The following is a 27956-nucleotide window of genomic DNA, read 5'->3' as shown; positions in this document are numbered from 1 at the left end:
AAGCTCTAAACCCTTAAACTACAGGTCACTCCTATCTGTGTAGGATAAGAAAGCTTAAGAATTTAACCATATTGTAAGGCCTTCCTTAAAGAAAAGACCCTCAATCCAAGCAAGTCAACTTTTTAAACCCCCCTCTCCACCCAAAGAGAGCAGAGGTTCATCTGAAAAAAACTACACAAATTGATTAGAGTGTTTGTCGACCATTATCGTTGTGGCTAATGGCTGCTCAAATGACATTATTTTATGGTATGTACCCAATGAAAACATCTTTAACTGAGACTAGTTCAATGGAGATGAAAAAAAAAATGGATGTAGTTTATCACTGCTCTTATTTGAGTTTACTTGACACAACACCGCAGTGTGAAACGGATCTGCGGGGTAATGTGAATCCTCACAGAGGCACTGCCCCATATGTGTGCTGTGGGAAGCAATGGAACAACGTTAATCCACTGTGAAGGCAGCACCAATTACTCAAACTTCATCCACTTTGAATGTGTTTAAATTGTCAAGGAATTAGTCACGGATCTGACTCCAGTGTCCAGATGAGATGCGCTCACGTCCTAATCCCTTATGCCTGTGCTCATGTTTCATTATCTGAAATCTGGAGGTCTCCAGAAAAGAAAGCTCAAGTATATGCTGATACATAGTGTAGGCCCAAGCTCTTAAGCAGCAGCATGCAGTGGCCTGAGTGTCACAAACAGATGCTTTCCCATTACAGTGTAGACTCTGCCTTGGACAGCTGAAGAGGCATTGAGGTCAGAAGCAACCAGAAGCAGGAAGCAAGCAGATCCACCAAATACAAAAAACAAGTAGGGGCGTAAGTATGGAAAGTGTGTCTAGTCTAAGGAGAAACTAAACTTCTACATGGGCATCTCACTTCTTCCCTTGTATCCCCTTTAGCTGTGCGCTGCTTCTGGGCAGAATCCTATTCTAAGGTGTGAGCTTCAAAGAACACTTACAACATTTACTAAATAGCTGTCTACCACTTTTGACTTCCAGACAGGCACTGGGATATAATGGCGCAGCAAAGTATGCTCACAGCTTCATGTACCAAGACTTTTGGCCAAGGAAATGAGTCAACTTGGGAGGTAAACAACATCAAAGAGAGTAACATTCAGAATGCAGCAGCCCCTCCTGATTCAACGCTTTCTAATCAGTCACTTTCCAACAATTCATTAAGACTTGAACAAAGAGGTGGAAACATTGGCTTCTCCTAGGGCTTCAGCCAACCGTAATGAAATTATAACAGGATATATTTGCAAGGTTGAATATCTTGAACTCAGCTATAATGATGTTTATTAGTAATTCTTCAACAGCTGCTCAGAAAGCATATTTGTATTAGTTAATCCTTGCCTGTGGAGACCTTTATATTTGTTTGGCAAAAGAACATTAAGAAGCATGGATTTCTTTTTTTTCCCTCTCTGTAAATCCCTGTTTCCATCAGAAAATGCTGTGGGATCAAGAAATAAGACAAACGTAGTGTATACGATTACTTTTCTGCTGTTACTATAAGCGATCTCTCTAGAAAACAGAACTGGAATGGTTGTAGAACGAAATTAACATATTCTGACAAATTTTACATTTGAAAAGGAAAGGCAAAAAAGAATATAACAATGATACTTTGCTTTGCAAGCCTCTTGAACATCACCACACACATACGGATAAGCACTATGTGCGTAACTCAAAAGCACCTTTTTCTTCTTTTCTTCTCTGTCAGAGATGTGAACAAATACTGAAGTACGTTTCTATTTTGAAAAGTAAAATAAAAAATCACGAAACAATTACAGACCTGATGTATGAGTTTCTGGAAAAGAGCTGTCTTTTTTTCTAAAAGATTCTAATAAAAAGGTTAGGATATCCCTCAAGCAACTTGAATAGGAAAATGTATGGCATTACAAAACCTGCACTATTTTGAATACTAAGCTGTGAATATGTTCTTCACTCACTCCAAGAAGAAAGATGTTTTGCAACACTAATTGTTCATTAAACTATAAAGGTATAATTCACTGAATAAACTTAGACATACAGGTAAGGCTGGTCAAACTATTCAAGGCATTAATTTACTGAAACTATCTTTTCCTATTCATATTTTTTTTCTGTGATAGATAACAATTTCCATTCATACATCTATCAGATATTTGAAATCACCAAACTATCAAGGCAGATATATCAGCTGAATCCAGAAACTCCAAATTATGCCTGTAAAGTTAGCGGAGAGCTCTTGACTGAAGGCAGAACCACTCAGAACTGGATATAGAAACTACACACTGATAAACATGAAGAGGAAATTCACTTCTTGCATATCTGCAGCACTCTATGCAAGTATTCTGTTTTAGCTATCATGGCTGCTAATAAAAGTAGATTCTAGAATATCTGCATAAATTAAACACAAGAACAGCTGCAATACATCAAAAGCAATATATGAACTAGTTGAATCATCTGAATGAAAGCTGATGACATGTGCTTAACTGCAGACAAGCCAAACTCAGCACTAACAAACAGGCAAACTCTGTCAGAGTGAAAGGAAATAAAATTGAGTTTGCCAGAGCTTAATTAGACTCTGCTCTTTTTGAAATATGAATAGGCTCCAGGTTGATTGCTGTGCAAATGGTAATGTTTAACTGTACTTTACATTTCCTGTGCTTAATTTAGAAATGTTTCTATTTCTTTCTGAATTAGAACAGACTCAGAAATATCATAATAGATTAATAATCTGTGGTTTCTTCCTCATAAGTACTTTATTCTAAACTGCTATCTTAAAGGTGTTCCCAGTGAACATATGCCTTGTGAACATATGCCTTGTTTATACTCAAAGCACGGTCATTTTACCTTATCACAGTTACATAAGGAGACATCTTATGAATGATAACCAAGATCAAAATATTTTGAGTGTTAGATATAAATGTACCAAACATAGTGAGCTATTTACACATACTGATATTGGAGGTCTTATCTCTGAGGATTATAAGCAGGTGTGAAATAGATGCAAACCATAGATTTGAGTGGGCCAAAAGGTACTAGGCAGAAAGTGCTGGCCTTTAATTAAAACCAGAAAACATTTTCCATATCCTGGGACTGAGCAAGTTAAATGTTTCTCTATTTTTTAACACTGCTCTCACTGTAACAATATTCTGGTACTCTGAGATGGAGAGTGTAACTGCAGAGAAAATGAACTGTTACCCTCAATATTCAAGAGGTTTTCTATCTGTTCTATGATAGCATTTATCTTGTCAATATTGCTTAATCTCCAGATTTACTCCTTGTTTCACTCCTTGCTCTGAGAGTAAAGGAACAGCTATCCCAGACAAAAATAAAGCAGCAGAAACAAGGGTTTTCTGGAGGTGCTGCTCAGTTCTGGGTGAGTGGACTTCAGTATAAATGTGCAGTCTGGATACATTTTAAGGATCGTGAAAGCCCTGGCTGAAGATTAGATAAGGGATCCTCTGTAGTCCCATGCAGTTTAATCAGGTACGTACACATGGAGTGACTCCACCATGCAGGTGATGTAGAGTTAACCCCTGGGTGTTAAATTTGTTGTACCTATGCAGGTCTTACCCACAGAAATGATTTAATTTGTAGTAATCTCTTTTCTGAAAGTCTGAAAATTGCCTAAGATCTGGAAAAGCAGGTTGGTACTGAATAAAGGGAGGAAATCTGTGTATGTTACCTTTACGTGCAGACTTGGGATCTGATCATATATTAACGGGAAGCACAAACTGTATGGGGTATCTTGCTACAATAGTACTGACCAACAGGTCCATTCAAACTCTAGGCCCACAGCATAAAATGAAAGTGATTAGTCTGGTCTAGACTGTGTTCTGACCCAGAAGATTTCTCCGAAGACCATAAGAAATTCTCATATTGGTATATTTTGGCCATAACTCTTTGTCTACCATGTAAAAGATGAATTCTGAGAATATTTTTCCTAAATTTCCTAAACTGAAATTTCAGTGACAAAATAGAAGTCTCTTATGTGTTAGGCATGTTATGCCATTAAAAGACAAGGAAGATGTAATTACTCTATCAAGATTACAGTAATAACATCACAGCTATCTCCTTAGCTATTTTAATCCAATGGAATTTAAGGGGTTTACTAATCTAGTGCATATATCCAGTACTGCCACATACACTGATGAGGACGCATATCCTAACACTCCATTTTAAAGCTTCCTTCAACTGAAACACATCACATACAGCTTGATATCATAAACAGCAAGGGTTAAGGAAAAAAAAGGTATCTGACTGTTTTCCAGTAGGGTTTTATTTTGCTTTTCACCTTTATTTTACAGGCTCAAGTAACAAGGAGAACATAATTTAAGAAGCAAAGTCTTAATTACATTCATGCCATGTTACTTCTGAAGTTGTCCAGTATCTGCAAGGAACATGACAACAGTTGCTTTACTGATGCAGCTTTAAACGCTTTTCTTTAAGCTAAAGAGACAGATTTCAAATCATGCAATAAAGGAACATGTACTAAAATGAAATCTCACCAATTCACTTGAACTGACAAGGAAAGACTTAATCAACTTTAAAAAAAAAACCTTACAAAATAAGTTTCAATATTCTTCGTATACAATGTTGTGTCTTTACCATACGGGGTTTTTGTTTGATTACATAGCCTTTGTAATTGTATTTTTAAAAACAAAATATTAGGATTAAAATGTAGCCACAATTTGTTACTCCAAACAGTATTTTCCACTGGCATTCACGCTTGTATTAAACAAACACATTTTTATGCACTCTTTTAATAAAATCAGTGAAGCATTGCACATCAATGATTTTTTTGCCCAGTAGACATAATAAAACATGGGAGAATATAAAAATGGCCACTCAACAATTAAATGTTATATCCTTCATGTGTTAAATCTTGTTTATAGCCTAGAGATAAAGAGTTGCACCCTCAGTATGTAATCAATATTCAGTCAATTCCCTCAGTGGAGCAACTCTTTCCCAATTGACTTACATTAAAAATGCCCAAAACATGAATGAATAGCCTGTAGGACTTCCAGTAAAGTAGCAACCTCTAATTCACAAGTGACATAATGAAGCATTCATTCTTAAATTGAATAGAAAAGCCCAATCATCAACTGAGACTAACACAGGAGATCAGCTGCACTTTTTCTAGCAAACATGCTTTCCATCATGTATCTTCTCCCTATTTCTAGTCATTTCATAAGTTTTGTTTTGACATATTTCCTTCACCAGAGTTAAGTTTCGGTTGTGATCTCCGGGGCAAGGAGTATATGTAAATGCTTAAGTGTCAAAACAAACAAAATAATCTCAGAGAACACACATTTTTGCAACTAAAAAAATTTTTCTCTTTCCATGTAACACTGCTTAGGCATGTATACATTCACAAACCATTATATTATTTTCTAACAGTATGCTTTAATATTCTCTTTCACCATCAAAACCAAATGTAAGCAATGTTATTAAAAAATATTTTTCAGTACAACATCTGCTGAATGCCTTTACTGAAAAAGACATTAACTATGGGTATTAACGTGCAATAATTTGGTATGTTTTAAAATAAGTCTCCCAAAATAAGCTTTCCTCACCTTTTTTTTTTTTTTTGACTTTAGTGAAAACTTACTAGATAAACACCACTGAAAATCTTAATTCTCTGGAAAACAGGTATATATTAATAAGGCAGATATTTCTTCCCTTCTACAAATCACTGTCAGGCCACTAGGAGAGACCTTCTTTAAGAATAACATAACCCCAAAGCAGACATATACTTTAGACATGGAACTAGCCTCCTCTTTCTCTCTGCAGCGTTCCAGTGGCTGTTTTCCGAGATAATGCGTCCTCCTCGGGTCCATCACTGATTATGAGATTTTACTTATAGCTTTGCACAGTGACTACGACTATGCAATGATGTTCACGCTGTTTTAAGCACTTTGGAAAACACAGCCTATATTTATAAGCCACCTTTGTGACTTTCAAATCACATGTAGGTCCAAAACAGCGCACCATTCTCCCTCAAATTGTCCTCAAAGCCCACTGATTAAAAGGTGTGTGTGCCTATATACGTACGCATATATATGTACGTATGTATAGTTACACTTAACAACTTTTTAAAATCTTTCTTCTCCCTCTACACACCGCTATTTAAAAATCAAAATCATCTCCAGACATGAAGGAGGGTATTTTCAAGGCTAAAGCCTATCTGCCAAGCAATAAATGTATTGCAAAGCCTTACACCCGTGTACTACCATTCTCCCACCTCTCAGAGGCTTTCCCTAGCAGATTAACACCTGAAATAACAAACCAGTCAGAGACCTGCCATTCTTTCTTGACTGAAAAATCAAATTGTGTCTAAAGCAAAGAAAAAAATACAAAATACATCAACTCTTGGGTTAGCTCAAATACTCAGGGCCAAGCTAGACTGATTCAAAAAGCATGCTAGAGTTCCTGTGTTACAGTTACACACTTGGATCTACTTTCAAGTAAAACTTCCATTTCCTTTGTTATTCACTTCCCTGCATATCGGAGGAGTCCTGGTGTACTTCAGGCCCAAATCTGGTGTAATTCAGTGAAAATTCTGACATTTACTCTTTTGGGACTAGAACTCTACACATTAGTAATTGTATCTCTTGTCATGCTAAATACAATTCTTATAAAAATATGAAATAGAACCGAAACAAACCGAGAAGATCTCGTTGTACTGAATAAAGAAAAAGCCACTGACTTCCTGTACGCAACATCTCGGAAAAAAAAGCTTTTCCATATGCTGACTTCCTGTCTTGCTCGTGACACGGAATGCTGCCATCCGAAATGCTTGCTGCCCGGCGTACCACAGTTGCACAAGGTCTTGCCTTTCACGTGCCTGGAGAGCGCGGGACGTCAGGTTGATACTGCAAGGTATTGAGCACTCTCTGTGTGCACTGTGATTCATGGAAGTGAGAGCAGAGCCCCTTGGAGAGTCAGCGTTGTCATTTCCTTTGAAGGACTACTCTGACAGACTTCATTATATTTTAAATCTCAATGTACGTAATTTTGTCTTTGCTCACTCACTGATCAGCTGTCAGGGTTGGTCCAAGGCCTTAACCTTGGATGATATGGAAGATTTCTGGCTATTCTACATTTCAGATGCCTTCTGTTCAATGGCCTAGCTCTGCTGCCTGGCAGTCATGTTTGCCAAACACACAATATTGTTGTTACAAGGCATATTGCACAACACACCTAAAAACCCAAGCAGTCAAAGAAAGAAACGTAGCAGCAGGGTTACAGCTCATAAAGGCATCATAGCCACGAAGGAGCTGGACACAATGCTAGACCCAAGCACTTGAGCAGAACTGAAAGTTGAAGGAATATACACTCTCTGCAGCATTTGGGACTTAATTACATTAGAAACTAAGAAAGTCGGCACGCAAACTAGAGGCACTGGGATCACAGGCACCTAACAGTTTGGCGAACTAGTACAAAGGTAACACTTTCTGGAAGGAAATGTTGATGACAAATAATGGCTGACCTGAGTGAAAGGCAGTAAAGTCAAGGCTTATTCCATTAAAAGTAACAAAGATGGTGGAAAATGCAAAACATGCTTACAAATACAAATACAGTTACAAACATGCACTTGTCAGAATTAAGCCTATAGGTATATGGAGCTATCTATTTATTACAGGAAACAGTAAATAACAAGTCATTAAAAAGTGGTCATTATCAACTCATTTAGGAGAATTTATCAAGGAAAATTTGAGGATAGCTTTGAGATCAAAATACTATAAATATATTTAATGAAAAGTAATTCTTTCTTCTCACCCAAATAAATACTATGTAACAAAAACCTATCCTGCCTGCTTGTATTTTTAGGGTAGAACTGACATCTAATCTTGGTACAAGCTGAGACAAGGGTTATTTCCACTGAATTTACTGGGGCTGTTCATACTTCTGCATCGTGATGTATTGAGACCCCCACAGCCCCTCCATTCCCGCATCAGTGACCACTGGCCTGGGCAGCATATTGTCGTATGGCATCTATACTGCTTGCGGTACCCAAGCCAGTTGCACTCTCCCATGGGGACTGCCATATAGATTATCTGCTGAGAGGAATAATATCTGATGATTCAGTAAGTTTATTAATTCACAAGAATATATTTTATTTTAATTACTAGATCTTGAATATGCAGAGTTATAATTTATTTGCCTATATCATTTCCATTTCAATAAAAATGAAGAAAAATATGTCCCTTAATTTTTTGGAATATGGATTATATTAAGCATCTGAATGCAGAATATATTTGCCTGGTTCTGTTCCAGAAAAGACTACCCACCATCTTCCCTGTAAAAATAATTTATACAAAAACTTGGGATGTGGAATGAAGAATAAGTACTACAAGCCAACAAAATTTATTTTGATTTTCCAGTGTAACAGTTATTCTTCTTTTAAATCAATTTTGTCCACTATTCTGCTAATTTATGAGGTACTGCTGTTTTAGTAAATGTGATTTTGAAGAATGACTTTTTTATTAACTCTCATCTTCTTTTAAGCCTCCTGAATGTCCAGCAATTCCTATTAACACAATATACTAAAAAAAAAAAAAAGAGAGAGAAAGAAGCTATTTTATTAATAGGAATAATAATTGGACAAGACAGAAGTATTACTAAGAACTCTGTGTTATGCTGTACCATACATTTTAATTTCCTAGAGACAAGGTGTACATTTGTCAATGGTCTCCATTTTTTATCGCAGATCTGAAATTACATTTGCTGAAGTAGTTTAGTATTAGGCACAGCAAGTCTTGCTGAATTAGGGACTTCCAGCTGTAATTATCGCTACACTTACAGGACATTTTTCAAGTGAGTAAAACAAAACTTTTCTTATGCCTTACGTAAGGTTACATGTTTTTGATTCAACCGTAATCTAAAATAAACCTCAAACCTATCTTTCAAATCTAACTCATTATGAATAATGGTTAAATTAGCACCATGTCAAACTTACAGTTTTCTTCTGCTGATGTGTAAGAAATTTTGGCATAAAACTGAACTCTTAAGTTTAGCCTCAAAGTTAAATAGTTTGATGACCAAATTCTCTTCTCTGATATGTTATTCTAAAGCTGAAGTAGATATGCTCAGGAGGCTAATTTGAACATACTGGTAAATTGAGAGCAATATTTATCTTCATTCCTTCATGCCTGAAAAATAACTAATCAAAATGTTTTAAAATATCTTGCTGGTCTCCATGCACAAAGACATATTTCAGCCCCCTACCCCTTCTAAGTTTAGATAGCTCATTCCTCCACTGTCATGGGGAATACGTAAGGAAAGAACAGTTAATGCAGACTTTTTAATTTCCCAAGACTTCTTTAAATCTAATTACATGGAAGCTATTTTGGTTCTGTGGAAAGCATTTGGACAAAGGTAACAAAGAAAATCTGAGATGAATGATGAATTATTCTAGTTACCCCAATGTGACATTCAAAAATTACCTGATGATGAATTTTCTCTTGTGAAAACACATATTTGGGTGCTTCATGAAAACAAAGACCATAGTTGTGCATCAGAAACAGGGGATAGTTATGAAAAAGATTGCCCATTGAGGACCTTTCATAACTAAGCTTAAAAACTTTATGACACTTCTTCGTGACAAAAACCCCACACTCAAGCATAGAAACTTCATGGTAATGAGATAAGTAAAGGATGCTGTGACAGAAAATGTAATCCCACTAGATATAACAATTCAAAGGAACAACTTGTATTTTTAGTGACAGACTACCAGAAATCCTCGCAAAAGATGAAGATTACTTTTTGGCTAGTTGGAATACATTCTTTCTGCTGAATATGCTCTTCAGAGTAAATGCTCACTCTCATTAATCAGGTCCCCAAGAAAAACATGGACATATCTGTGTGAGATAAGACTTTTGAACATGTAGGGATAAAAGAGATAAGAAGTTCAGACAGCCAAAGTGATGGTGAAACTTGTATCTTTACTGCATATGCGGGTGTCCTTTTGGGTCCTATAAGAGACATGATACAAATCTTCATATGCCAAAGAAGCACACAAAACAGAATACATCCCTGATTATTAAGGGGAAAAAAAAGACCTAAAGAGCCATTTCCAAGCAGGTCACTGCAGCTCACTGCCCCAACATGGGAGGGCAGGTTTGAGCATCCATCCTATTTCAGTGCTATCGCGCCCCTTTGCCCCCCAACGAACCCACACAGCTGATCTTCCCATGCCATAGCTCTAGCCCAGGAACAGCCCTTGAACTGCCTGCAAGCCACATCCAGATGGGGCATCACAGACCAACTGCTCTTGCTTTTACATCTTATTTATGTATCTATAAATGAGAGGTACATGAAGGATGTCTGACAGTGTCTCACCTTTCTCTTTCCAGCTTCACTGAAGACACCCTACGACACCGTCCTTTTCCGTTATGGCCTCAGCTAAAAGAGGTCCTCACTGGCATAAGGAGGAGGTCACATCCCCTCTCAGCCCTCACCCCTGGTCATGTGCTCCAGCCACTTGCCTTTTGCTGCTGCTAAAATTCCCCCAGTGGCACACCAGGTCAGCTCTCTTCACTATGCAAACAGCTAACCAAATCCCCAAAATGAAATAAAAGAAAGGTGTGTGTGGAGGTGTTGCTCAGCAAGTTGAATTAGCTCACCGTGTGGTTAGACTAAAGCTGGAACCAGTTCTGAGAGTGAGGGAAAGAGAGAAGGAGGGGAAGCACACTTCAGCCCTCCTGCTATTCAGTTCATTGATAATATGGCGTATCATCCTCAGAAAAGAAAAGAAAAAAGAGAAACCACACAAAGATAATGCTTCTTGCATCCACTGTTCTGGATGCTTGTTGTTTCAAACAACAGAAGCAATTGGGCTGCTTACTTTTCTTTCAAATCAGACACTTGAGTCTGATTTTCAACAGTAACGGACAATCCAAACATCTAACTCTGGTTTTAAATGATTGGTTTAGTACTCAGCTGAACGCAACACCTTTCCTGACTGATGGGGAGATGAGCCATTCTCTTCAGCTGACACTCGGGTACTACCAGCCAGAGTAAAAAGCTGCTGTTAATGTGTTGGTGACAGGAATCATAAGAAAAGGGTTGATGACTTGTAAGAAAAGCTTTGTCACAGTTCTCTGCCTCAAAAAACAAACACACACCATCACAACAGGTACTACTTTGTATCCTTGATGTTTCTTATAAAAATTGGAATGAATATGAAACTTTGACTATTATTTATTCTGTAGATCTGCTCTTCCTAGGCTGGAGAGAAAGCTGCCCATAGGATGCTGCACCGATGCCAGGGACAGATGTTTAGCTGTTCCACTCCTTTTGTATCCAATATAGTTACTAAAACTAACAACTAATAGAAAACAAAGACTTATTATGCATCATGCTGATGAATTAAAGAAAATTCCCCTTCAAAGTTATATAAATATTTTGAAATATTTACGCTTTCTGTTTTACAGGTCAATACAACTATTTAGTTAGGAGACTAAATAAACACCTCAAATGGGAGATACTGTTGTCCGCAACAGATTTTTTCCTCAAGCCACCTGGTACTAGCAACTATCGCTCTCAGGTTTATACTTGTCTATATTTCATTTTCTTGAAAAGAAGACATATATAAGGCTTCATGTATTCTGCCTTGAAAAGACCTTTTTACATTTTTTTTTTCCTGGAAAAGTGTACTCTGAGGGTTTGCTCACAGCACATAAGAATTCAAGCCACTGTAAGTCATCACTCGTGACCAGTCATGTTGATAACCAGCAGCATCTTTTCCAGTCAGCAAACAAATCTGCGGAGATCTGGTTTGGGCTGGCTTTCCCTTTACTACCAGAGACTTCATGCTCTGAAAAAGCAAGAATAGCTGTAAGTTCACTGGAACACTACAACCCCTTAGTGATGGACTGCTCAGCACTTGGGGCAAATCACACTTAAGCAGAAGCTTCCAAGGCCAGAACATTAATTACTTTTGGCTTGATTTGCCTTTTTCTAGTCCAGTTTCCTTAGGCTGTTCAGCGATCTGACTGCGCAAGTGCCTGCCCTACCAATCAGTTACCCACCTACTAACTTCTGAACTTGTCACCCAACTTCAAGTTTTTCCAAAACGGGATTTGATTTCATTTAAAATAGACCACTGGACAGAGAAGAGCAAGTCTACCAGTGTGACTTGGGGAGACTTCACCTGTTACCAGTTACCAGCCACAAGGGCGCTCTCCAGAGACACAAATCCCTAAGAAATCAAACTTCCCTAGTTTCCCTCATCTTTGTTTCTCTCCAGCAGGGTCTCTGGCAGGCAGCAAGAGAAACATGTTAGTGGGCTACAGCCAAGAGACAGTCACTATAACCTCCTTCTTGCTGAACTGCACCGTCGTAACGCACACAAACCCCTCGGGCAGCTCCACTCTAGTAGGAAATGTTTTACGTGGCTCTGCATCAAAACTAGCTGCGGCGGAGGTGACCCTCTGCCCAGTCTCCCGGCCAAGCGCGGCTTGTGAACATCTCCAGGCAGCTGTGCTCTGGCCCTGAACTGCTCCTGCTTGTCACGGCCAGGCTCGACCCGTGCCAGCAGCAGGGATGGCTCCCTGCCCCAGCCCCAGCATCCTCCCGATGGTGACACCAGCTCCCACGCCCTGCGCAGACCCGACCTCCTCTACCTACCAGGGCTGAACTAGAGAAACCCATCATGCAAGAGCCAGTCAAGCTGAAGAAGAAGTTTAAAGGAAGAAGTCCAGGCATTCATCCCTCACATTAGTCACTTTTCCTCTTTGTGCAAATCAGAGCAGTCCTAAGTTTGGGAAGAAACGGGGCTCCCTCAGTGCTGGCTGCGTTGCAGTGCAGGGAGGTTGGGAGGCTTGCTCAGAGGGGACCCCACGCCACCCGCGGCCCCAGCTGACCTGCCGGCAGAAGGTGCTGAAGCCCGAGTGACCCCCTCCTCCCTCGCGTGCCGGAGACCCCCCCACAGCCGAACTCCTGCGGGGGAGCAGGGCCGGGGCATCGCGCTGCTCCCCCTCCACGCCCCCCGCGATGCCGGCTCCCGCACGGGAGCGGGGCTGGACCCCAGCGACGGCAGAAACCTCCCCGGGGGCTCCCGCCTCGGGGTGGGGAGAGCACCTCCCGTCCCGCTTCCCGCTCGCCCCTTCCCGCCGGCGGCGGGCGGCCCCGGCGGAGGAGCCGTCGGGACGGGACCCAGAGGGGGCTGCATCCCCGGGACGGGACGCGGAGCGGGCAGCTCAGCGGCTCTTACCTCCGTGGCGGGCGGCGGCGGCGGCGAAGAGCCGTGGGGGAGGCAGGGCGGCGGCGGCGGCCGGGGCCGGCCGGGGTGCGGCGGCGGCGGCTGCGGCGATGGCGATGGCGCGGGGGTCGGGCGGCGGGGGGTCGCCGCCGCTGTATCGCCGGGAGATCACCCGGTCCCGCCGCGGCAGGCGGGGCGGCAGCGGGCGGCCGCCGTCGCCCAGGGCGTGGAGGAGGAGGTCGAGGAGCGCTCCGCGCTCAGCCCCGGCGGCGGGCACGTCCCTGCCCTCGGCGCCCGGCGGCGGCGGGGCCGAGGCCAGCAGCAGGAGCACGATGGCCGGTAGCGCCCGGCGTCCCTTCGCCCCTCGCATCTCTGCGGCTCTGGGAGGAGGCAGAGAGCGGAGGCGGTCAGCGCCGGGCCCGGCCCGCACCCCGCCCGCCCGCCCCCCATGCCGCGCCCGCTGCTCCCGCAACGCCCGGGCCGGGCGCGGCCCCGCGGAGCGCCGACGGGGGCGGAGGCCGGTGCGGCGACCCGACGGGCCGGCACCGGCTCGCCCGGCTCCCCGGAGGGCGCGTTTGCAGACGCGGATTAGGGGAAGGGTATTAACCCCGCCGCACGCATTTGCGGTGCAGAGCTTTGCGGGGGATTTGCTCGGCTCCCCTTGCCCCCGGCGTCCCCCCCCGCCGGCGGAGCGGAGCCCCCCGCGGCCCGCCCCCCGCCCCGGCAGTGCCGCACGGCGGTTCTCGGGCGAGAGCGGGCGGACGGACAGCTGGACGGAGTTCAGTTAAGGTTTACGTCGGGAACTGCTGCAAATCGGGGCGTAAAGGGCAAAAATAATTACAGAGGGCTGAGGCTCCGCGAGCAGTGCTTAATGCCCCTAAGTAAGCTATTCTAATTATAGCAAACGGTTAGGATTAAGGGGGAGGGAGGGAGGAAAATTCTGTTACTTACGAGCTGTTTTATATTCGGCCTCCCTTCGCAAATCCTCTCGGACGAAAGGGTTAACGGGAGCCGCAAGGCAGCCGGCTCTCCCCGACGGCTCCGGGCTCTCCCTCCTCCCGTCCCTCCCTTCCCTCTGCCGGGGCGCACGGCGAACCCGGGCAGTAACCGGGGATCGACCCGGGCTTCGCTGCAGGGGCAGCGGCACCCCCTCTCTCCGCGCCGAAGGCCCCCTCCAGAGAGCCGGCAGGCGGCGGGGGTCCGGCGGAGCGGGTGCGGGCCGGGGGGAGCCGTCCTCTGCCTTCGCCGGGCGCGGAGCGGGGCGGTCGGCGCTGCGCCCGGAGAGGGGGGGATGCGCCCTCCAGGGCCATGCCCTTCGCTTATATAGCCTGCACCGGCGTACTTGTTTGAGCGCTATCGACTTTGGGTGGGTGGCAGTCGATGGAGACACCTCTGGTAATCACTCTTGGGCTGAGAGAAGGTCTTTTCTGACAAACTTCCTCCTCCCCGTTTGTCCCCCGGTGGATGGCAGCTGAAAGCTGCGTTTGAAGTGGCTCTGATCTATTTGCGAAATTAGGCTTCCCTGAAGACTGGGAAACGCTTACTAATAAAGCTGCCGGCTCAAGAGATTAAAATACGCTTTAACTTGATGGATTTCCCTTAGGAATACGACAAGAGAAACTATTTCTTTCCCCCTTTTTCTTATCGAACAAGGAAGCCCTGAGCAAAACCTGAAGTGTGTATAAATTTGGTTCTGTTCTGATGGCAAGGGAAGTGGTAGACTGTCTCTGGCGGGTGAATTCACAAACTAGGGACCTTGTAGAAGTTTGTTTCTCCAAAACAGCTTTTTTACTTTTTGACAATGAGACTAAACGAAAAGCTAGCAAAAAAGGTACTGACCTAGTGAAACCACTAGTCCCGCAGGTTAAAAACCTTGCCTCCTAGAGCCATAAATATGTAAGCAAATAATGAGCGAATGATATCTCAGCTTCCAGAGAACGGTGCATACAGGTGGTCTGGGTGTGGACTGAAAAGCAATACCAATTTTTAAAATTAAATGAGACAATATTTCACATTATGACAGAATTTGCAAGTGTAACACTTTGTCAGAAGGTACCACCGAGATATTTACTTAATAAGAGTGGGAGAAAAAGGATTTGAGATATCCTTGAATATGTGAAAAGGAGGAATTTAGATTTGAAAGAGACTTAAACTATTCTGCGCCTGTCTGATGTATGACATTTCCCTCCAAATTCTGTCTCTGTCCCAAAACTCTGTCATACCTACCCATCTCTGGTTGTCTCAGGCAGAGCACACTTGGCTGTATCTCGCAGGGGCTGCATTGTCGCAGGTGATGGGAAGCCAGCTTCCTCCCCACATCCTCCTGCTCTTGTGCCATCCTCACTCACCTTTGGTGGGGTGATGCCACAGAGATGGGGGAACAAAGCAGATTTAACTAATGAAAGGCTACAAAGGGTTTTCAGAATCACAGAATCACAGAATGGTAGGGGTCGGAGGGGACCTCTGTGGGTCATCTAGTCCAACCCCCCTGCCGAAGCAGGGTCACCTACAGCAAGCTGCACAGGACCTTGTCCAGGCAGGTCCTGAATATCTTCAGAGAAGGAGACTCCACCACCTCCCTGGGCAACCTGTTCCAGTGCTCCATCATCCTCAGAGGGAAGAAGTTCTTCCTCATGTTCAGACGGAACTTCTTGTGCCTCAGTTTGTGCCCATTGCCCCTTGTCCTGTTGCTGGGCACCACTGAAAAGAGTCTGGCCCCATCCTCCTGACACCCACCTTTGAGATATTTATAAGCATTTATTAGGTCCCCTTGCAGCCTTCTCTTCTTCAGGCTGAACAAGCCCAGCTCCCTCAGCCTCTCCTCATAGAAGTGATGCTCCAGTCCCCTCACCATCCTCGTAGCCCTCCGCTGGACTCTCTCCAGTAGCTCCTCATCTTTCTTGAACTGGAGAGCCCAGAACTGGACACAGTACTCCAGATGGGGCCTCACTAGGGCAGAGTAGAGGGGAAGGAGAACCTCCCTCGACCTGCTGGCCACACTCTTCTTAATGCACCCCAATGTTTTATCACACATTTTTTTTTAGCAGTCAGTGTACTGCACTAGTCTGTAGTAAACTAGTAAACTGTAAACTAGTCTGACCTGTGGATTCACAGGGTAACAGAAGGGAAGTGTCAATCTCTTTCTCCCTACATGATTTCCTGCTTTTACCTCTTTATTGAGGGCATATAAGGAGTTTTGTTTGGTCAAGCTGACTGTTAGGTTGAGTGAAGAGGAAGACAGAGAGCAGTGATTTCTCAGAGAAGCTGAGAAATAAAGCTGCATATTAATTTACCAGCTCGAAAACAAATCCCAAAGCTTCTCTCCACTTGCTTTTTTTTTGTTGGCTTTTATTTTGTCCTCAGAGACACGTATTGCCACTACAGAATGGGACTGAATTCTCCTCTAGAAATGACCAAAGTATTACCTTGACTTGAGCTCCTCTGCCCACCTTAGTAACTAGTCATGGATTAAGTTTACATCTTCTTCTAGCCCTGGGAGCAGGTCATGAGGGAAGGAAATCTGTGTCGCACTGTTAGGACGGAATAATTTTTCTGCTCATAAAAAAATCAAAGTCTTTATTGGGTGTATGTTTGAGGCAGGTAGCAGAATACTCATAAGAATTAAAAGCAATATTGCAAAAGGCAAGCAAGTAGCCCCTTTTCTCTCCCCACATCCTCAAAAAAGATCGAAGAGGTCTTCAGTCTGCTATAGCTGGCTGGTGGTCTTGACGGACAACACCCTGGAGCTGCTAGTTTGGGAAAGTTTGCGACTTCTTGAGCAAAGATTATCAAATATGTCACCCACATTCAGTGAGTTTCTAAGATACAAATAACTTTACAAATACTAAGAAGACTAAATTTTTTTTCTTTAACTTACTTGTTGAGTATTTGGGTTTTTAAAGCTTTGTATCGGAGCCCAACTAGGCCCTTAACCATTATGAGCCAGCCAGTTTCACCCTTCTCCTTTACCTCTGCTGTCACTTGTTTCCCTCCTTTGGAAGAGCTGCATCCTTCTTTCCTTGTGTTGACATTATACCCATCCAGAGGGTGATAAACTGTTTTTTAATTACTGTTTTAAATTAAACCAAACTGACATGTTGGTTGCTTCATTTGTTACCAGGACTTCTTTCTTCTTTCTTTTTCCTTTTTTGTTTTTTTTTAATGTTATCCTTTGTGTATTTTTGAAAGAATAAACAAGTCAAGGAAACAAAAGAGTGGGTGTCCCTGCAGAGCAGCTTGAGAGACAGATCTATCAGGCCCTGAAGTTACTGCAATGATTTCCATTCATTGCTGTGGGAGTCGGAGCAAGCCTTAAAGTAAAAAGAAGCAATTAGAGCCACAGCACATCTAAATCACAAGTTTTGAGAAGATTTTTCAGATTCTTTCTATACACTAGAACCTTAAATACTTGTTAAAGAAAAAAAAAAATTGTTTTCTATTGTTGCGCAAAGCCTTGTCTCTTCTTAAACTGTTTGGATACTTGAATTCTTCAGAGAGCATTTGAAAGAATGGCAACCAGAGGAAGACGACTGCTTTCCTAATCCCAGGCAATTCTGGTGGGTTGAAAACCCATTCTCAGGTCAGAGTTGCATTGGCCTTTTGTGAGTAGCTCTGATGTGCTTCCTCGTCATTATGTGGAGAAAGAACCTCAGCATGAGATTTACATCAAAGAGAGTGTCTCAAGACTGCCCTCAGTATCTTATTTAGGAACAGAAAACCTGTTCATAGTGAGCCTAAACAAGTCTGGTTATTTGCTTCTTGCAGCCAATGGATTTCAACAAGTACATCACATTTGTTTTCTGTGGCATGTTCTTTGTATTTTCTGAACTGTCTTAGCCACAAGTCTATGTTTGACCGAAGTTAAAAGCAAACTAGTTAAATCAAAGTATCATAGGGCTGACAGGGACTTGGGGAGATGATCTAGTTCTTTCCATTGCCCAAGGCAGAGCCAACTGTACCTATGCCATCAGGGCTCAGTAAGAAACCTAACTTTTAATTTTTCCCATCAAGCTCAACACTTCAGCCCAAATCCATTAAATGAACAACTGGCAAATGTTGGTTTAGCAGTGACATTTTACCTCTGGATTTACACTGAAAGATAAAAATTATCTAAATGTATTCCCAAAGCACACACTCAAATAAAAGACAGGCTAAAGCAAAGACTTAAAATTTAGGTGTCTCACTATTTCTAAATAAATCTGTCAGCCAAAGATTTCCGTGGCCACTCAGCTGAATCAAGAAGAAAAACAGAGAGAAAACCTGTTTCTGTTGAAGTCCATGGGAATTTTCCTGTTGACTGTGTTGAGCTGGGATTTAATGCACAGTTGTTACTAAAGGAGAGGTGAGGAAGTGAAAAATCACCTCAAAAATATGAATGTATTAGCCAAGGCAGTAATTTATAGATGGCTGCTGTAATTTCTGATAAGTTACAGAGGATTTCAGCTGGATTTCAGATCACACTATTTCCTTAAAATCAGAGTTTTTAAACATCTGTGTATATATGCCTGTTGAGGTGGATATAAATATACTGAATCTTGCCTCAGTGCAGAGGACTTGATCAGATGATCTCTTGAACACCTTTTGCAGTCCTTTATTTCTATGAATCTGTAGTTATTTTGCAAGCAGCTTTTAAGACACGACACGCTAATGAACTGGCTGACAGTGGAAGGCCGTACAGTTGAATTAAAACAGTATTACTAAAAGAGATGTGAGAATCAGTGTGCCATATATATATATATATATATAACTTGAAACTTAGTGCGTTTTGTAACTTGATACTATTTTTTTAGCATTTTTTTTTTAGAAATAGCACAGTAGAGAATAGTGGGATGTTCTTGACTAGATTTTAGGTAGCGGCTTCAAGTACTTATTCCATAAATAAAGATCATCATATTTCAAATTAAAAACCAGCAGATTAATTTTCTAATTACAAATATATATAAAGATTTTTTACTACAGAGATATAATGACCTTTACTGGCCTTATCATTAGAAATTCTACCCTGAAGTCACTACCACTTGGGTTAGGATGGCATTTTGCACCTGCAATTAAGATATAATGAGTCATTTTCGGGGGACCTTTGGCTCTCCTGTGCTCTGGAAGGCTCAGCTGGAAACATGAAGCAGCTTGTGACTGAAATATTTCAAGCAAAAACCCCAGAAATAACCTACAAGTTGTTTAGCAGGAAGCAGAGAGGGGATAGGGGAGAACGCCAGGAGGAGCAGAGTCCAGTGGGAGTGTGAAATAAGTCCTTCTTCCTCCCTTTATTTTTCCTGAAACAGTTTCAGCAGTGAAGCTTTTGTTCCTGCACCATCTGACTGACTGTACGCACCTGGGACTATTCAGCTAAAGGCAGTGTACAGAAGAAACTACTGATTTCAAATGCAGAGTCTGGGTCTATAGGTGTTATTTCACAAGAATCTAATCCAAATACCTTCTCTCTTAGGCCAATTGGTAATGGAAACTTAAGAGCAAGAAATGAACATTGCTTGCCTTTTAAATTGTTCCCTGGACAAGATCTGCTGCAAAGTTTCCAAAAAAGAAAAATGGAAAGACTTTAAAACCCCAGCAGACTTTGCAGGACTCAAGAGTGGTGTACTGAGGAGAACAGGTCCTGAGGGCCAAGCAATATCCCGTCTGACCAAAAGACACTTTTGAACTGCTTGCAGTCCTTCACAAACGTTGCGTCATGGATGATTTGAAAGCAATTATTTCATTATCATGACTCTGAAGACTAACAGTTTATCTTAGAAAATCTCTGATAGATGCTTGATTTATTGTCAGCTTCAGATTTTGACTGGAATTACATTTCAGAAGGAAATAGCAGACCCCACAAAGAGTCCTGCAGCAGGACCTGCTGTTATCTTATCCCATTATAAAATCAAATATAGGTACCAAATATTCCTACTGGTTAGAGTCTTTCTCTTTTGAACCCAATCCTGGATTCTCAGTTGTGTTGGATATACTGCAGAGGACAAAGTCCTGTTTCTAAGGTAATGGCAGCTTATTACAGCTGTCATTATAGCTGTTAAAAGACTTAATTTACAGATGCAGTGGGTCAAAAATAAATCTATTGCCTGACACAGAAGATATCTTTACCATGTCCTCTTCATGACAGCAGAGAGGAACATATTAACACCACCAAAAAGCTGGCTGGTGACCAGAGTAACTGTGTATGTGACATGGATTCCTTGAAGAGCTCTGTCTGGTCAGCATGAGGACGATCGTCTAAACAGACAGATCCGTTTCCTGCCAAAACTGAAAACTGAGTGGCATTTTCAGAGCTTGGCAGCTAGGGCAATATCAAGCAGAAGACCTAGAATTTATGTCCTGGAGTCTCTGATTCAGAAAAAATGTTTAATTTCCTCTCACAATGAGAGCCTTCGATCAGGAGAACCTGGACCTAGGGGTTTTTGAAGGGAAAGGTTCGATGGCAGCCTTCACCACAGGTGGAGACTCACTGCAGGTGTGCTGCATTGGAGTGGCCTGAGTCTAGAGCTCACTGACTCCCTCTGCTGAGCTAATCATCCTTAAAAGAAAGAAAATTTGGATGGGAATGTCCTGTCAGTGATGAAGGGGTAGGCTTGAAAAGTTTTAGAAAAATGAACTGTAGGCACTAACCCAAATGGGAAAGTTGACCATGTCAGGTTCATGCCACCTCAAGAGCAGAAGTTCAGACATTCGATGTCATTCCCTACAGCAAAGACATTTCCTGATGATGTGTTATATCAAAAATGGATTTCCACAGTGGTCTTTCGTGAATGACCTCTGATTTCTTGTCTGATTTCTCAGTAAGCTGGCAAAGTTTCCAGACCTGCTGCACACTGATGGCGTTGATGCAAGCGACTTCTAAGGAGCATTTGACTTTGTGCTACGTGACAGTTTAGTCAAGAACTTCAAAAGTTATCATGGCCTGATTTCAATGGATTAACAACTGGTTCACTGAGAAGCTTCATAATAAAAATGTTAGCGGGATATCCTCATTTAGTGGAATAGCACACACATCAGTGTCGACTTGGGAAGAGATTTTTAGCAGGAAAAGTTTTTTAGACTGGAAAGTGGTAAAGAAAACTGGTCTCTGTTGCAGGCCAATACGCGTGCTGCGACCAAGAGGACAAGATCAATCAGGATGCAGCCAGATGCAGAGTGAAGCTATCTGAGTGTGGATTCCTACCTAAAAAACCGTTGCTCTGAAAAAAACAGAAGTCTTAACTGACCAAATTAATGCTCTTGATGTCCAAAAAGAAGGACCTCAACTAATACTATTTCTTGTTGAGACTGCTGCTCAGATCTTGCACTTGAATCTCCAATTCACACCTTGGGAAGAATAGCAAAAACCGGAGACAAATAAGGAATATGCTTTTAAGTTTGGGAAAAATACGTTAAAGCAAAACACTGAAGCTTATCAAAGAAAACCTTGAGCTTAGCCTGAAAATATCTACTCAGAAAACAGAAATTTGATATCAGGGAACTTTTTAATTTGGGAACATGAATTTGTAAAAGACCATCATGATCATTCCATCTATAAGCCTGACATTATCAGCAAGAGTGCAATACAGACCTACTCCAAACAGAGTATAAAAATGAACTCCATGTGCCCTTACAGTCTTTGGATGACACAATATTTTTAAATAGTCCAGAGCAAATTTAAAATGCCTGCAATAGGCCAAAAGACATGTCTATAATGTCTGAAGGAATGTCAGGGAAGAAAATCAAGAACATTGCCAAAGCCTTAAGCCCTTGCAGGAGCGAGGAACTTTTTAAATAAACTGACCTGAGGAAGCAGGTCATCCCCTTGCTCTGAATGTCAGAATGCTTCTGCCTACCTCACCTAGAAGAAGAAGTCCATCATGACTCCAGCCCTGGTGACTGATTTATATCTGAGCCTGTGATTATGATACACTAGCCAAGCAGCTGAGAATTTCATGAATTATTAATAGATCTTTTCGACATACTGTCTCCAGCTGTGAAAGTCTCCAGTGACGCAAAGGAAGGGAAAAATACCAATCCGTTCCTTCTCTCCCCCCCTGTGAAGCAAGCGAAGCATTGAAGGGATACCTAAGGAACAAATGGCCTTATCTTCCCCCTCCCCCAGCTTTCTTATTAATTCTCTAAAATTAAATAACAGTTTGAAGAAATATTTGATAGTAGATTTTGTCTATTTTTTTAAGATGTCCATCCTCTAAGAAAAGCTAATTTGTAAAAGTCTATAGCCAATGACAGAGAAAAATCACCTTATAACAAATTATATCCGTGCCTTATAAACAAAAAAAAATAAACTGTTTAATTTGTTAACATTAGGTTAGAAATCCTCTTAAAGACTTCTTTATGCTTGGTCCCAGCTGAAACTTTTGGTGATCATGAGTGGTACTAATAGATTACATAGTGTGTAAAGGTGTTTTTTCTGATAAGTTTGAAAAGAACAAGCATTTCATTTTTCTTACCCTTCTCTTGTATTGCAAGATTGGATCATTGCAGAACCCAGCTCCAAAACCATACCAAAAAAAAGAGCTAGATCTTCCTAGCTCTTTGCAATTGTGCTTTTTTTTTGGTCCTCTTTTCTTGTTCCCTTTCTGGCACGATACTCCTTACCTATTCCTTCAGCTGCCTCAGTTTCTCCTTGGTATACATTGATTGATCCTGTCTTCCTCTTTTCAGCCATCCATTCCCCATGCTGTTCTTTCTCTTTTCATTTAAAATTACATATGACATTACAGGCAAAATATCAAGCACATTCACTCATGCGGATTTTTGCTCATCACTTGTATTTTTAACAGGCAAAAAGCCATATACTAAGTTCTTTGTTACTAAGGAGAAGAAGAAATCATGCTAAACACACACAAAATTTCTGCTAAACACTTGTTTCTTGGAACCTGAACTATGACAATTTAATAAACAAGGCAAGTAACACTTTTTATATTTGTTAATGTTTCAATTTTAGTAATAGTTTTTTTTTTATTGTTGGTGGTGACATTTTTTCTTTTTTTGTGTAGGGTTCTTTTTTCAAATTGACTTGGGCGTTTTTAAGGGAATAAAGATTGACTGACAGAAAATCAAGCTGTGTTAATTCTATGCTGTATTGTTGTTGGAGATTATTTTCAGTTTAATTGAAACCCATATTAAAACTGGAAGTTGTGCTGAGGTTGTACATTCCTTGTTCTGAATAGTTTCATCTTTTTGCCACAAATCCTTGCAGTGCGACCCTATGGGATCTAAGCTGCACCTACCTAATAGCTTCCTGTGCACCACTGAAGAGGCTTCTCAATTCAGGTAACCTGCTTTACACCAGTGTCACCTGTCTGTTAAAACTGGGGATCCTGTAACAAAAAAGGCACTCTACTGGTGTAGAAAGCACAAAATGGAGCAGAAAAAAACCAAACCAAGGATGTATAAGCCCTTCCCAATCACTGACAGGATTACTGCAAGGCACACCATGATGCTGTATCAGAAATTGTTAAGACAGCCCTGAAGGTGCTTGCTTGGCTGCTTGGAAGCAGCGTTGCCTGTCACGTACAACCCGTCACCAGACTCAGGAAGCTGCTGACCCTACTCTGACAGACAGCAAAATATGGGTGCTGGAGCATCTGATTCCCAGATGGTGAATAAAAGACACAGAGATAGGGGAGGCTTGCCTTGTCTAAGGGAACATCCCAGGGCACTGGGGAAGGGTATTTATGGGTTTCAGTTGGTGACTGCTTTTTGGATGGTAAATGCCTACTTGGAGAGGCTTTTTTTGCAAGAATGGCCACAGCAGTTATGTGCCTGGTTTCATGGACAGAGAGAACAGCCTATAAAGTCCATGTGCCATGATTTACCTGCTGCTCAGTTTTGCCTCTCAACACTACTCCACTCTTCATAACTGGAAAGTAGCATGAACATTTATTACACCTTGTTAAAATCTTTCTTTCCGTGGCCTGTTTTCCTGAGGCGGTGAATTCTCACCAAATTACGTTATTTGCCTGTAACTTCATGCACAATTTAAACCAATGTAATTTGGAATGGCTGCCAAAAAGATCAATGCCACAAACTGCATGCCTCTGGCCAGCAAATTTCTGCCTTTGAGCTGCCACCTCTGTTAGGCTGGCACAGGAGTTCAGGTGGTTGCTTGCTGAACTGGATCAACATACTGATTGAAGCTGAAATTAGTTCCTAATGGCCAGTTTCCCTGTGCAGCCCACTGTGCAGCTCACAACTCCCCTTGTAGGTATGAAGAAGCAGATATCATGGAGATGTCAGTGAAGAGCTGGTAGCAAGGGAAAGGCAGGACTGCATCTTCCAGAAGCAATGCTGACTTACAATGTTCACAAATACGTGGCTGCAGATGAGACCATGATGCCCTCTGCCCATCCTAACAGCATTTGATTGTACTGGCCATTTCAACCATGCTGACAGATGTGTAATAACAGGTAAAGATATCCTCATATTTCTCTAAACATAAAAGCCAAAGGCAGAAGGAGCAATTAATTAGTGCATGGAGAGTGAAAGGCACCAAAAATCTTTACAAGGGATGCCCTGCTCTTTTGCCCTCCTTCTCAGGAGGTCAAGAGAGAATTGACCCAGCAGGAGGTGGGCCCAGTACTGTGTTCACTATGGCTCCATCTCTCCTGTCTCATGTCCTGTTTTCCCTCCTCTACAATTCTCATTTCATTATCATCAGAGGAATTTAAATATGTTGCTGAGCAAACCACACAAGGCTCCTGCAGCAACTGTGCTAGCCCTCACCTGCTAGGCAGCACCAAGACACGCAAAACCCGGCTGAAGGCTAGGCAAAGGGTGTATTTCCCAAGCCATTTCTTCCCTCCCCTTCTAAATAAAAAAACTGTAAAATAGATTTCAGCTGCCAGACATGATGCTTTAGAGAGTTTATAAAACACTGTGAAAAAATGTGTTACTAAAGCTAGTGGATCTAAGATAAGCAGATCTTCTTGGCCCAGACAAAGACCCTTAGCTGTTTGAGGAGGAAGACTAAGAGTAGGAATAGCCTCTCACACCGCCTGCCTGCAACATATGGACCTTTACTAAATCTGATTTGAGCAGGTTTAACTTATTTGAATGTAAGCCCTACTAAATATTTGGAGAGTAGTTCAGATTAGAAAAGAAAAAAGACCAACCCCTGCCTTTTTCTTCTGTATGACACAGTGTCAGCTGTGTAGGGCAGAAGAATAAATATTGCAGACAATGCTGGAAAAGAAGAATATAGATATCTCTGACAAATGGTTCCAGTGACACAGTCGAAGCACTCCCACTCAGTTATCTGAAGCAGCTACCCATCTAACATGAGCTTCACTGTCACTTTAATCCCTAGCTCAAATTTTGTCTAGTAGAAGATTACTTAAACAACAAAATGATGGAGAACTAAACAACAAGTACTTCATTGTTCCATTAGGTGCCATTGCCTTTTTCAGTCCTATTCACCTCACCTGTGCCTCTATAATCTCTTTTCATATTGTTGAGTTCAGTTGCAGACACCTTCTCTTTTGCTCTCTGTGGAAAGCTTCTTTTCTACCATTATTAACCATAATAACACTAAATGAGTCAAAGAGAAAATTTAAGTAGGAAAGGTAACAAGCTGAGTAGAGGAGGTAGAAAAATTGCTGAAAGGACTGTTGAGTACAAAAGCAGTGATGTAGAGAGGAATAAGATGAAACGCACGAAAGGGTTAAGAGAGGAGGAAAAGAAAGTCTGAGTCAATGCAGAGTAGGAGTAGGTGATTAAGAAGAAATCAAAAAGTGGAATGTTAAAAGGAAGGAAGAATTTTGTTACAGTGAAATCAGAACTGCAAGTAAAAAGAAATGAAAAGACAGAGAAAATCCTGAATAGGCTGAAGGAAGGAAATTGTACTCCACACCTTTTCTATAATGTGAAGAACCTGAAGCAAATGAACAAGAAATTATGAAATTAGAATAGACTGGGAAGAGAATAAGAACAGGAGAGTGAGCCACAGTAGGAGAGGAAATTAGAAAAAGTAAAAAATATTTGTTTGGTATATGGAGGGGAAGAAGCTGACGGATATAGATATCAGTCTATATGTTATATTCACCTTATTTTCTTTGGAAATGAAGCAGTCTTTCCACAGGGAGTGTTAAGTTGGAGTTGAATGACATAAAAGGGAAGTAAAAAGAATATTTCAAGCTTTTATAAACTGGGGGAGGGGCATTTACAAGAGAAACACTGCTTTAAATAGTAATTATTTATGGAGAAAGACCATCGTCAAAATGTCACCAAATACATACCTGCAACACATACAGATAAGTCAGATACATTTCATACACCCTTCTCAAACATATATTGTCTTCAATAGATTCCGTCTGGTATGTTAGTTGGATTTTGTGCTATTTACTAGCTGAAAAAATCCCAAAGCAAAACATTTTGTCTGGCATAGAGCATTATATGGGCATTTGGCTTGCTACTGAGGTAAGTGAAAGACGATGAACTTGGCTTTGCTGTTGCCTAATCACAGATGATGTTCCTTAGCTATTATCTACTTGTGCAACAATCCCAAGCTTCTATAAATTGATTCTGAGCATTTCTGAAGCATGACACATTCATAGCTTTCTAATGTCTAAAAGCTAAAGACAGTGGCTTGTCAGGAATTCCCCGCACATTCTTCCTATTCTCTTAGATCATTCCTATCCTTCTGAAATGCCCTGCTTCCTCCTTTTTTTGTAATACCTGAGTGCCTTTCACTGTTATTGTCTTCCAGTGTCTTCATGGTTCTCTTTTCAATATTCTTGAGCCCTGTTTGAATACTGTTCTGGTACATACGCACATCTTAAAAGTGTGTTGAGCATGCACCAGTGCAGTTGTAGCTAAAGGACGCATTTGAGAACAGCACTGCTACACACCACAGGAGTATTGAAGCTCACTAGTTTTTATCTCTGAAGAAATACTGCTCCATCAGAGAGTGTCGATTAAACAGGACATATGGATCCTGCAGGAGTCCGTCAAAAAATCCAGCAGAAATAATACAGGTTTCCAGGCAGCCTGCCTTGACAAGGCACTAGCCAGTTGGCTGGCGGCAGGGTGGGCAGGCTGCCGGCTCCCCGGGATCCTCCGCTTCCCTGTGGGAGTAGTTGGCTCCTCGGGCAGCCAACAAGCCAGCGCGGCAGCTGGGCAGCTGAGCATCCAGGAAAGAAATCAGAGAGGTGGGAAGCAAAGGAGTTTGGCAGCTGGCAAATGAAGAGAGACATTAGAGGGATCTCATTCCCGTGAAAAGTGTCAAGTTTCTGACTTCTCATCCTGATCCAGGAGGACAGATATACACGTGTGTGTGTCTATATATATGTAAAAAACACCAACATATATGTATGCCTATGTATATGTACACCTATTTTAAAATGTTATTTCTTGTGAGAAACAAAATCCTTATTCCAGCTGGCTGTAGTGAATTGTTGCTGTCCTTTGCCATGAAGTTTCTAAGTAGGCATCTAGAGGCCGAAATTTGGGAAGCTAATTCCAGGGAGCCCAGCCAAACAAAGAAAATGTGACATTGTGACTGCACGTGATTACAATTAAATATGATCCAGGGGATGGGGTTAAACTGAGGGAGTCTAGCTTTTTTAGACTTTTTAGTTTTTTTTGCATTAAATAATCATCACTAAATGCTTTTTAAAGCTTTATTAAATATGAGGAAAACAGGAAGGCAAGAGGAAATAAATATAAGTAATATATTTATATTTACAAAAATATATGTATTTGAAGTAGGGCTTCTGTGTCAGCAATATTTGTTCTTACATTTCTCCTACTCTTATTCTTTGTAAGAAAAAAT

The 27956-nt window shown here is 41.7% G+C and overlaps 1 protein-coding gene across 1 annotated transcript in view; it reads right to left on the bottom strand.

Moving 5' to 3' along the window:
- Positions 1-14232, bottom strand: part of ALKAL1 (ALK and LTK ligand 1) — a 35295-nt gene extending 21063 nt beyond the window's left edge. The window contains exons 1-2 of the mRNA XM_075415275.1: positions 14141-14232; positions 13202-13569 (exon numbers count right to left, since the gene is read on the bottom strand). Coding sequence (XP_075271390.1) covers positions 13202-13559 — 358 coding nt within the window. The 5' untranslated portion in view covers positions 13560-13569; positions 14141-14232. The remainder of the gene's footprint in view (positions 1-13201; positions 13570-14140) is intronic.
- Between the last annotated feature and the right edge of the window lie 13724 nt (positions 14233-27956).

This window comes from Opisthocomus hoazin, chromosome 3, assembly GCF_030867145.1.
Source record: "Opisthocomus hoazin isolate bOpiHoa1 chromosome 3, bOpiHoa1.hap1, whole genome shotgun sequence".
Taxonomy (NCBI): domain Eukaryota; kingdom Metazoa; phylum Chordata; class Aves; order Opisthocomiformes; family Opisthocomidae; genus Opisthocomus; species Opisthocomus hoazin.
Note: the sequence above shows the minus strand (reverse complement) of the source record. Positions and strands in the feature narration are given on the sequence as shown.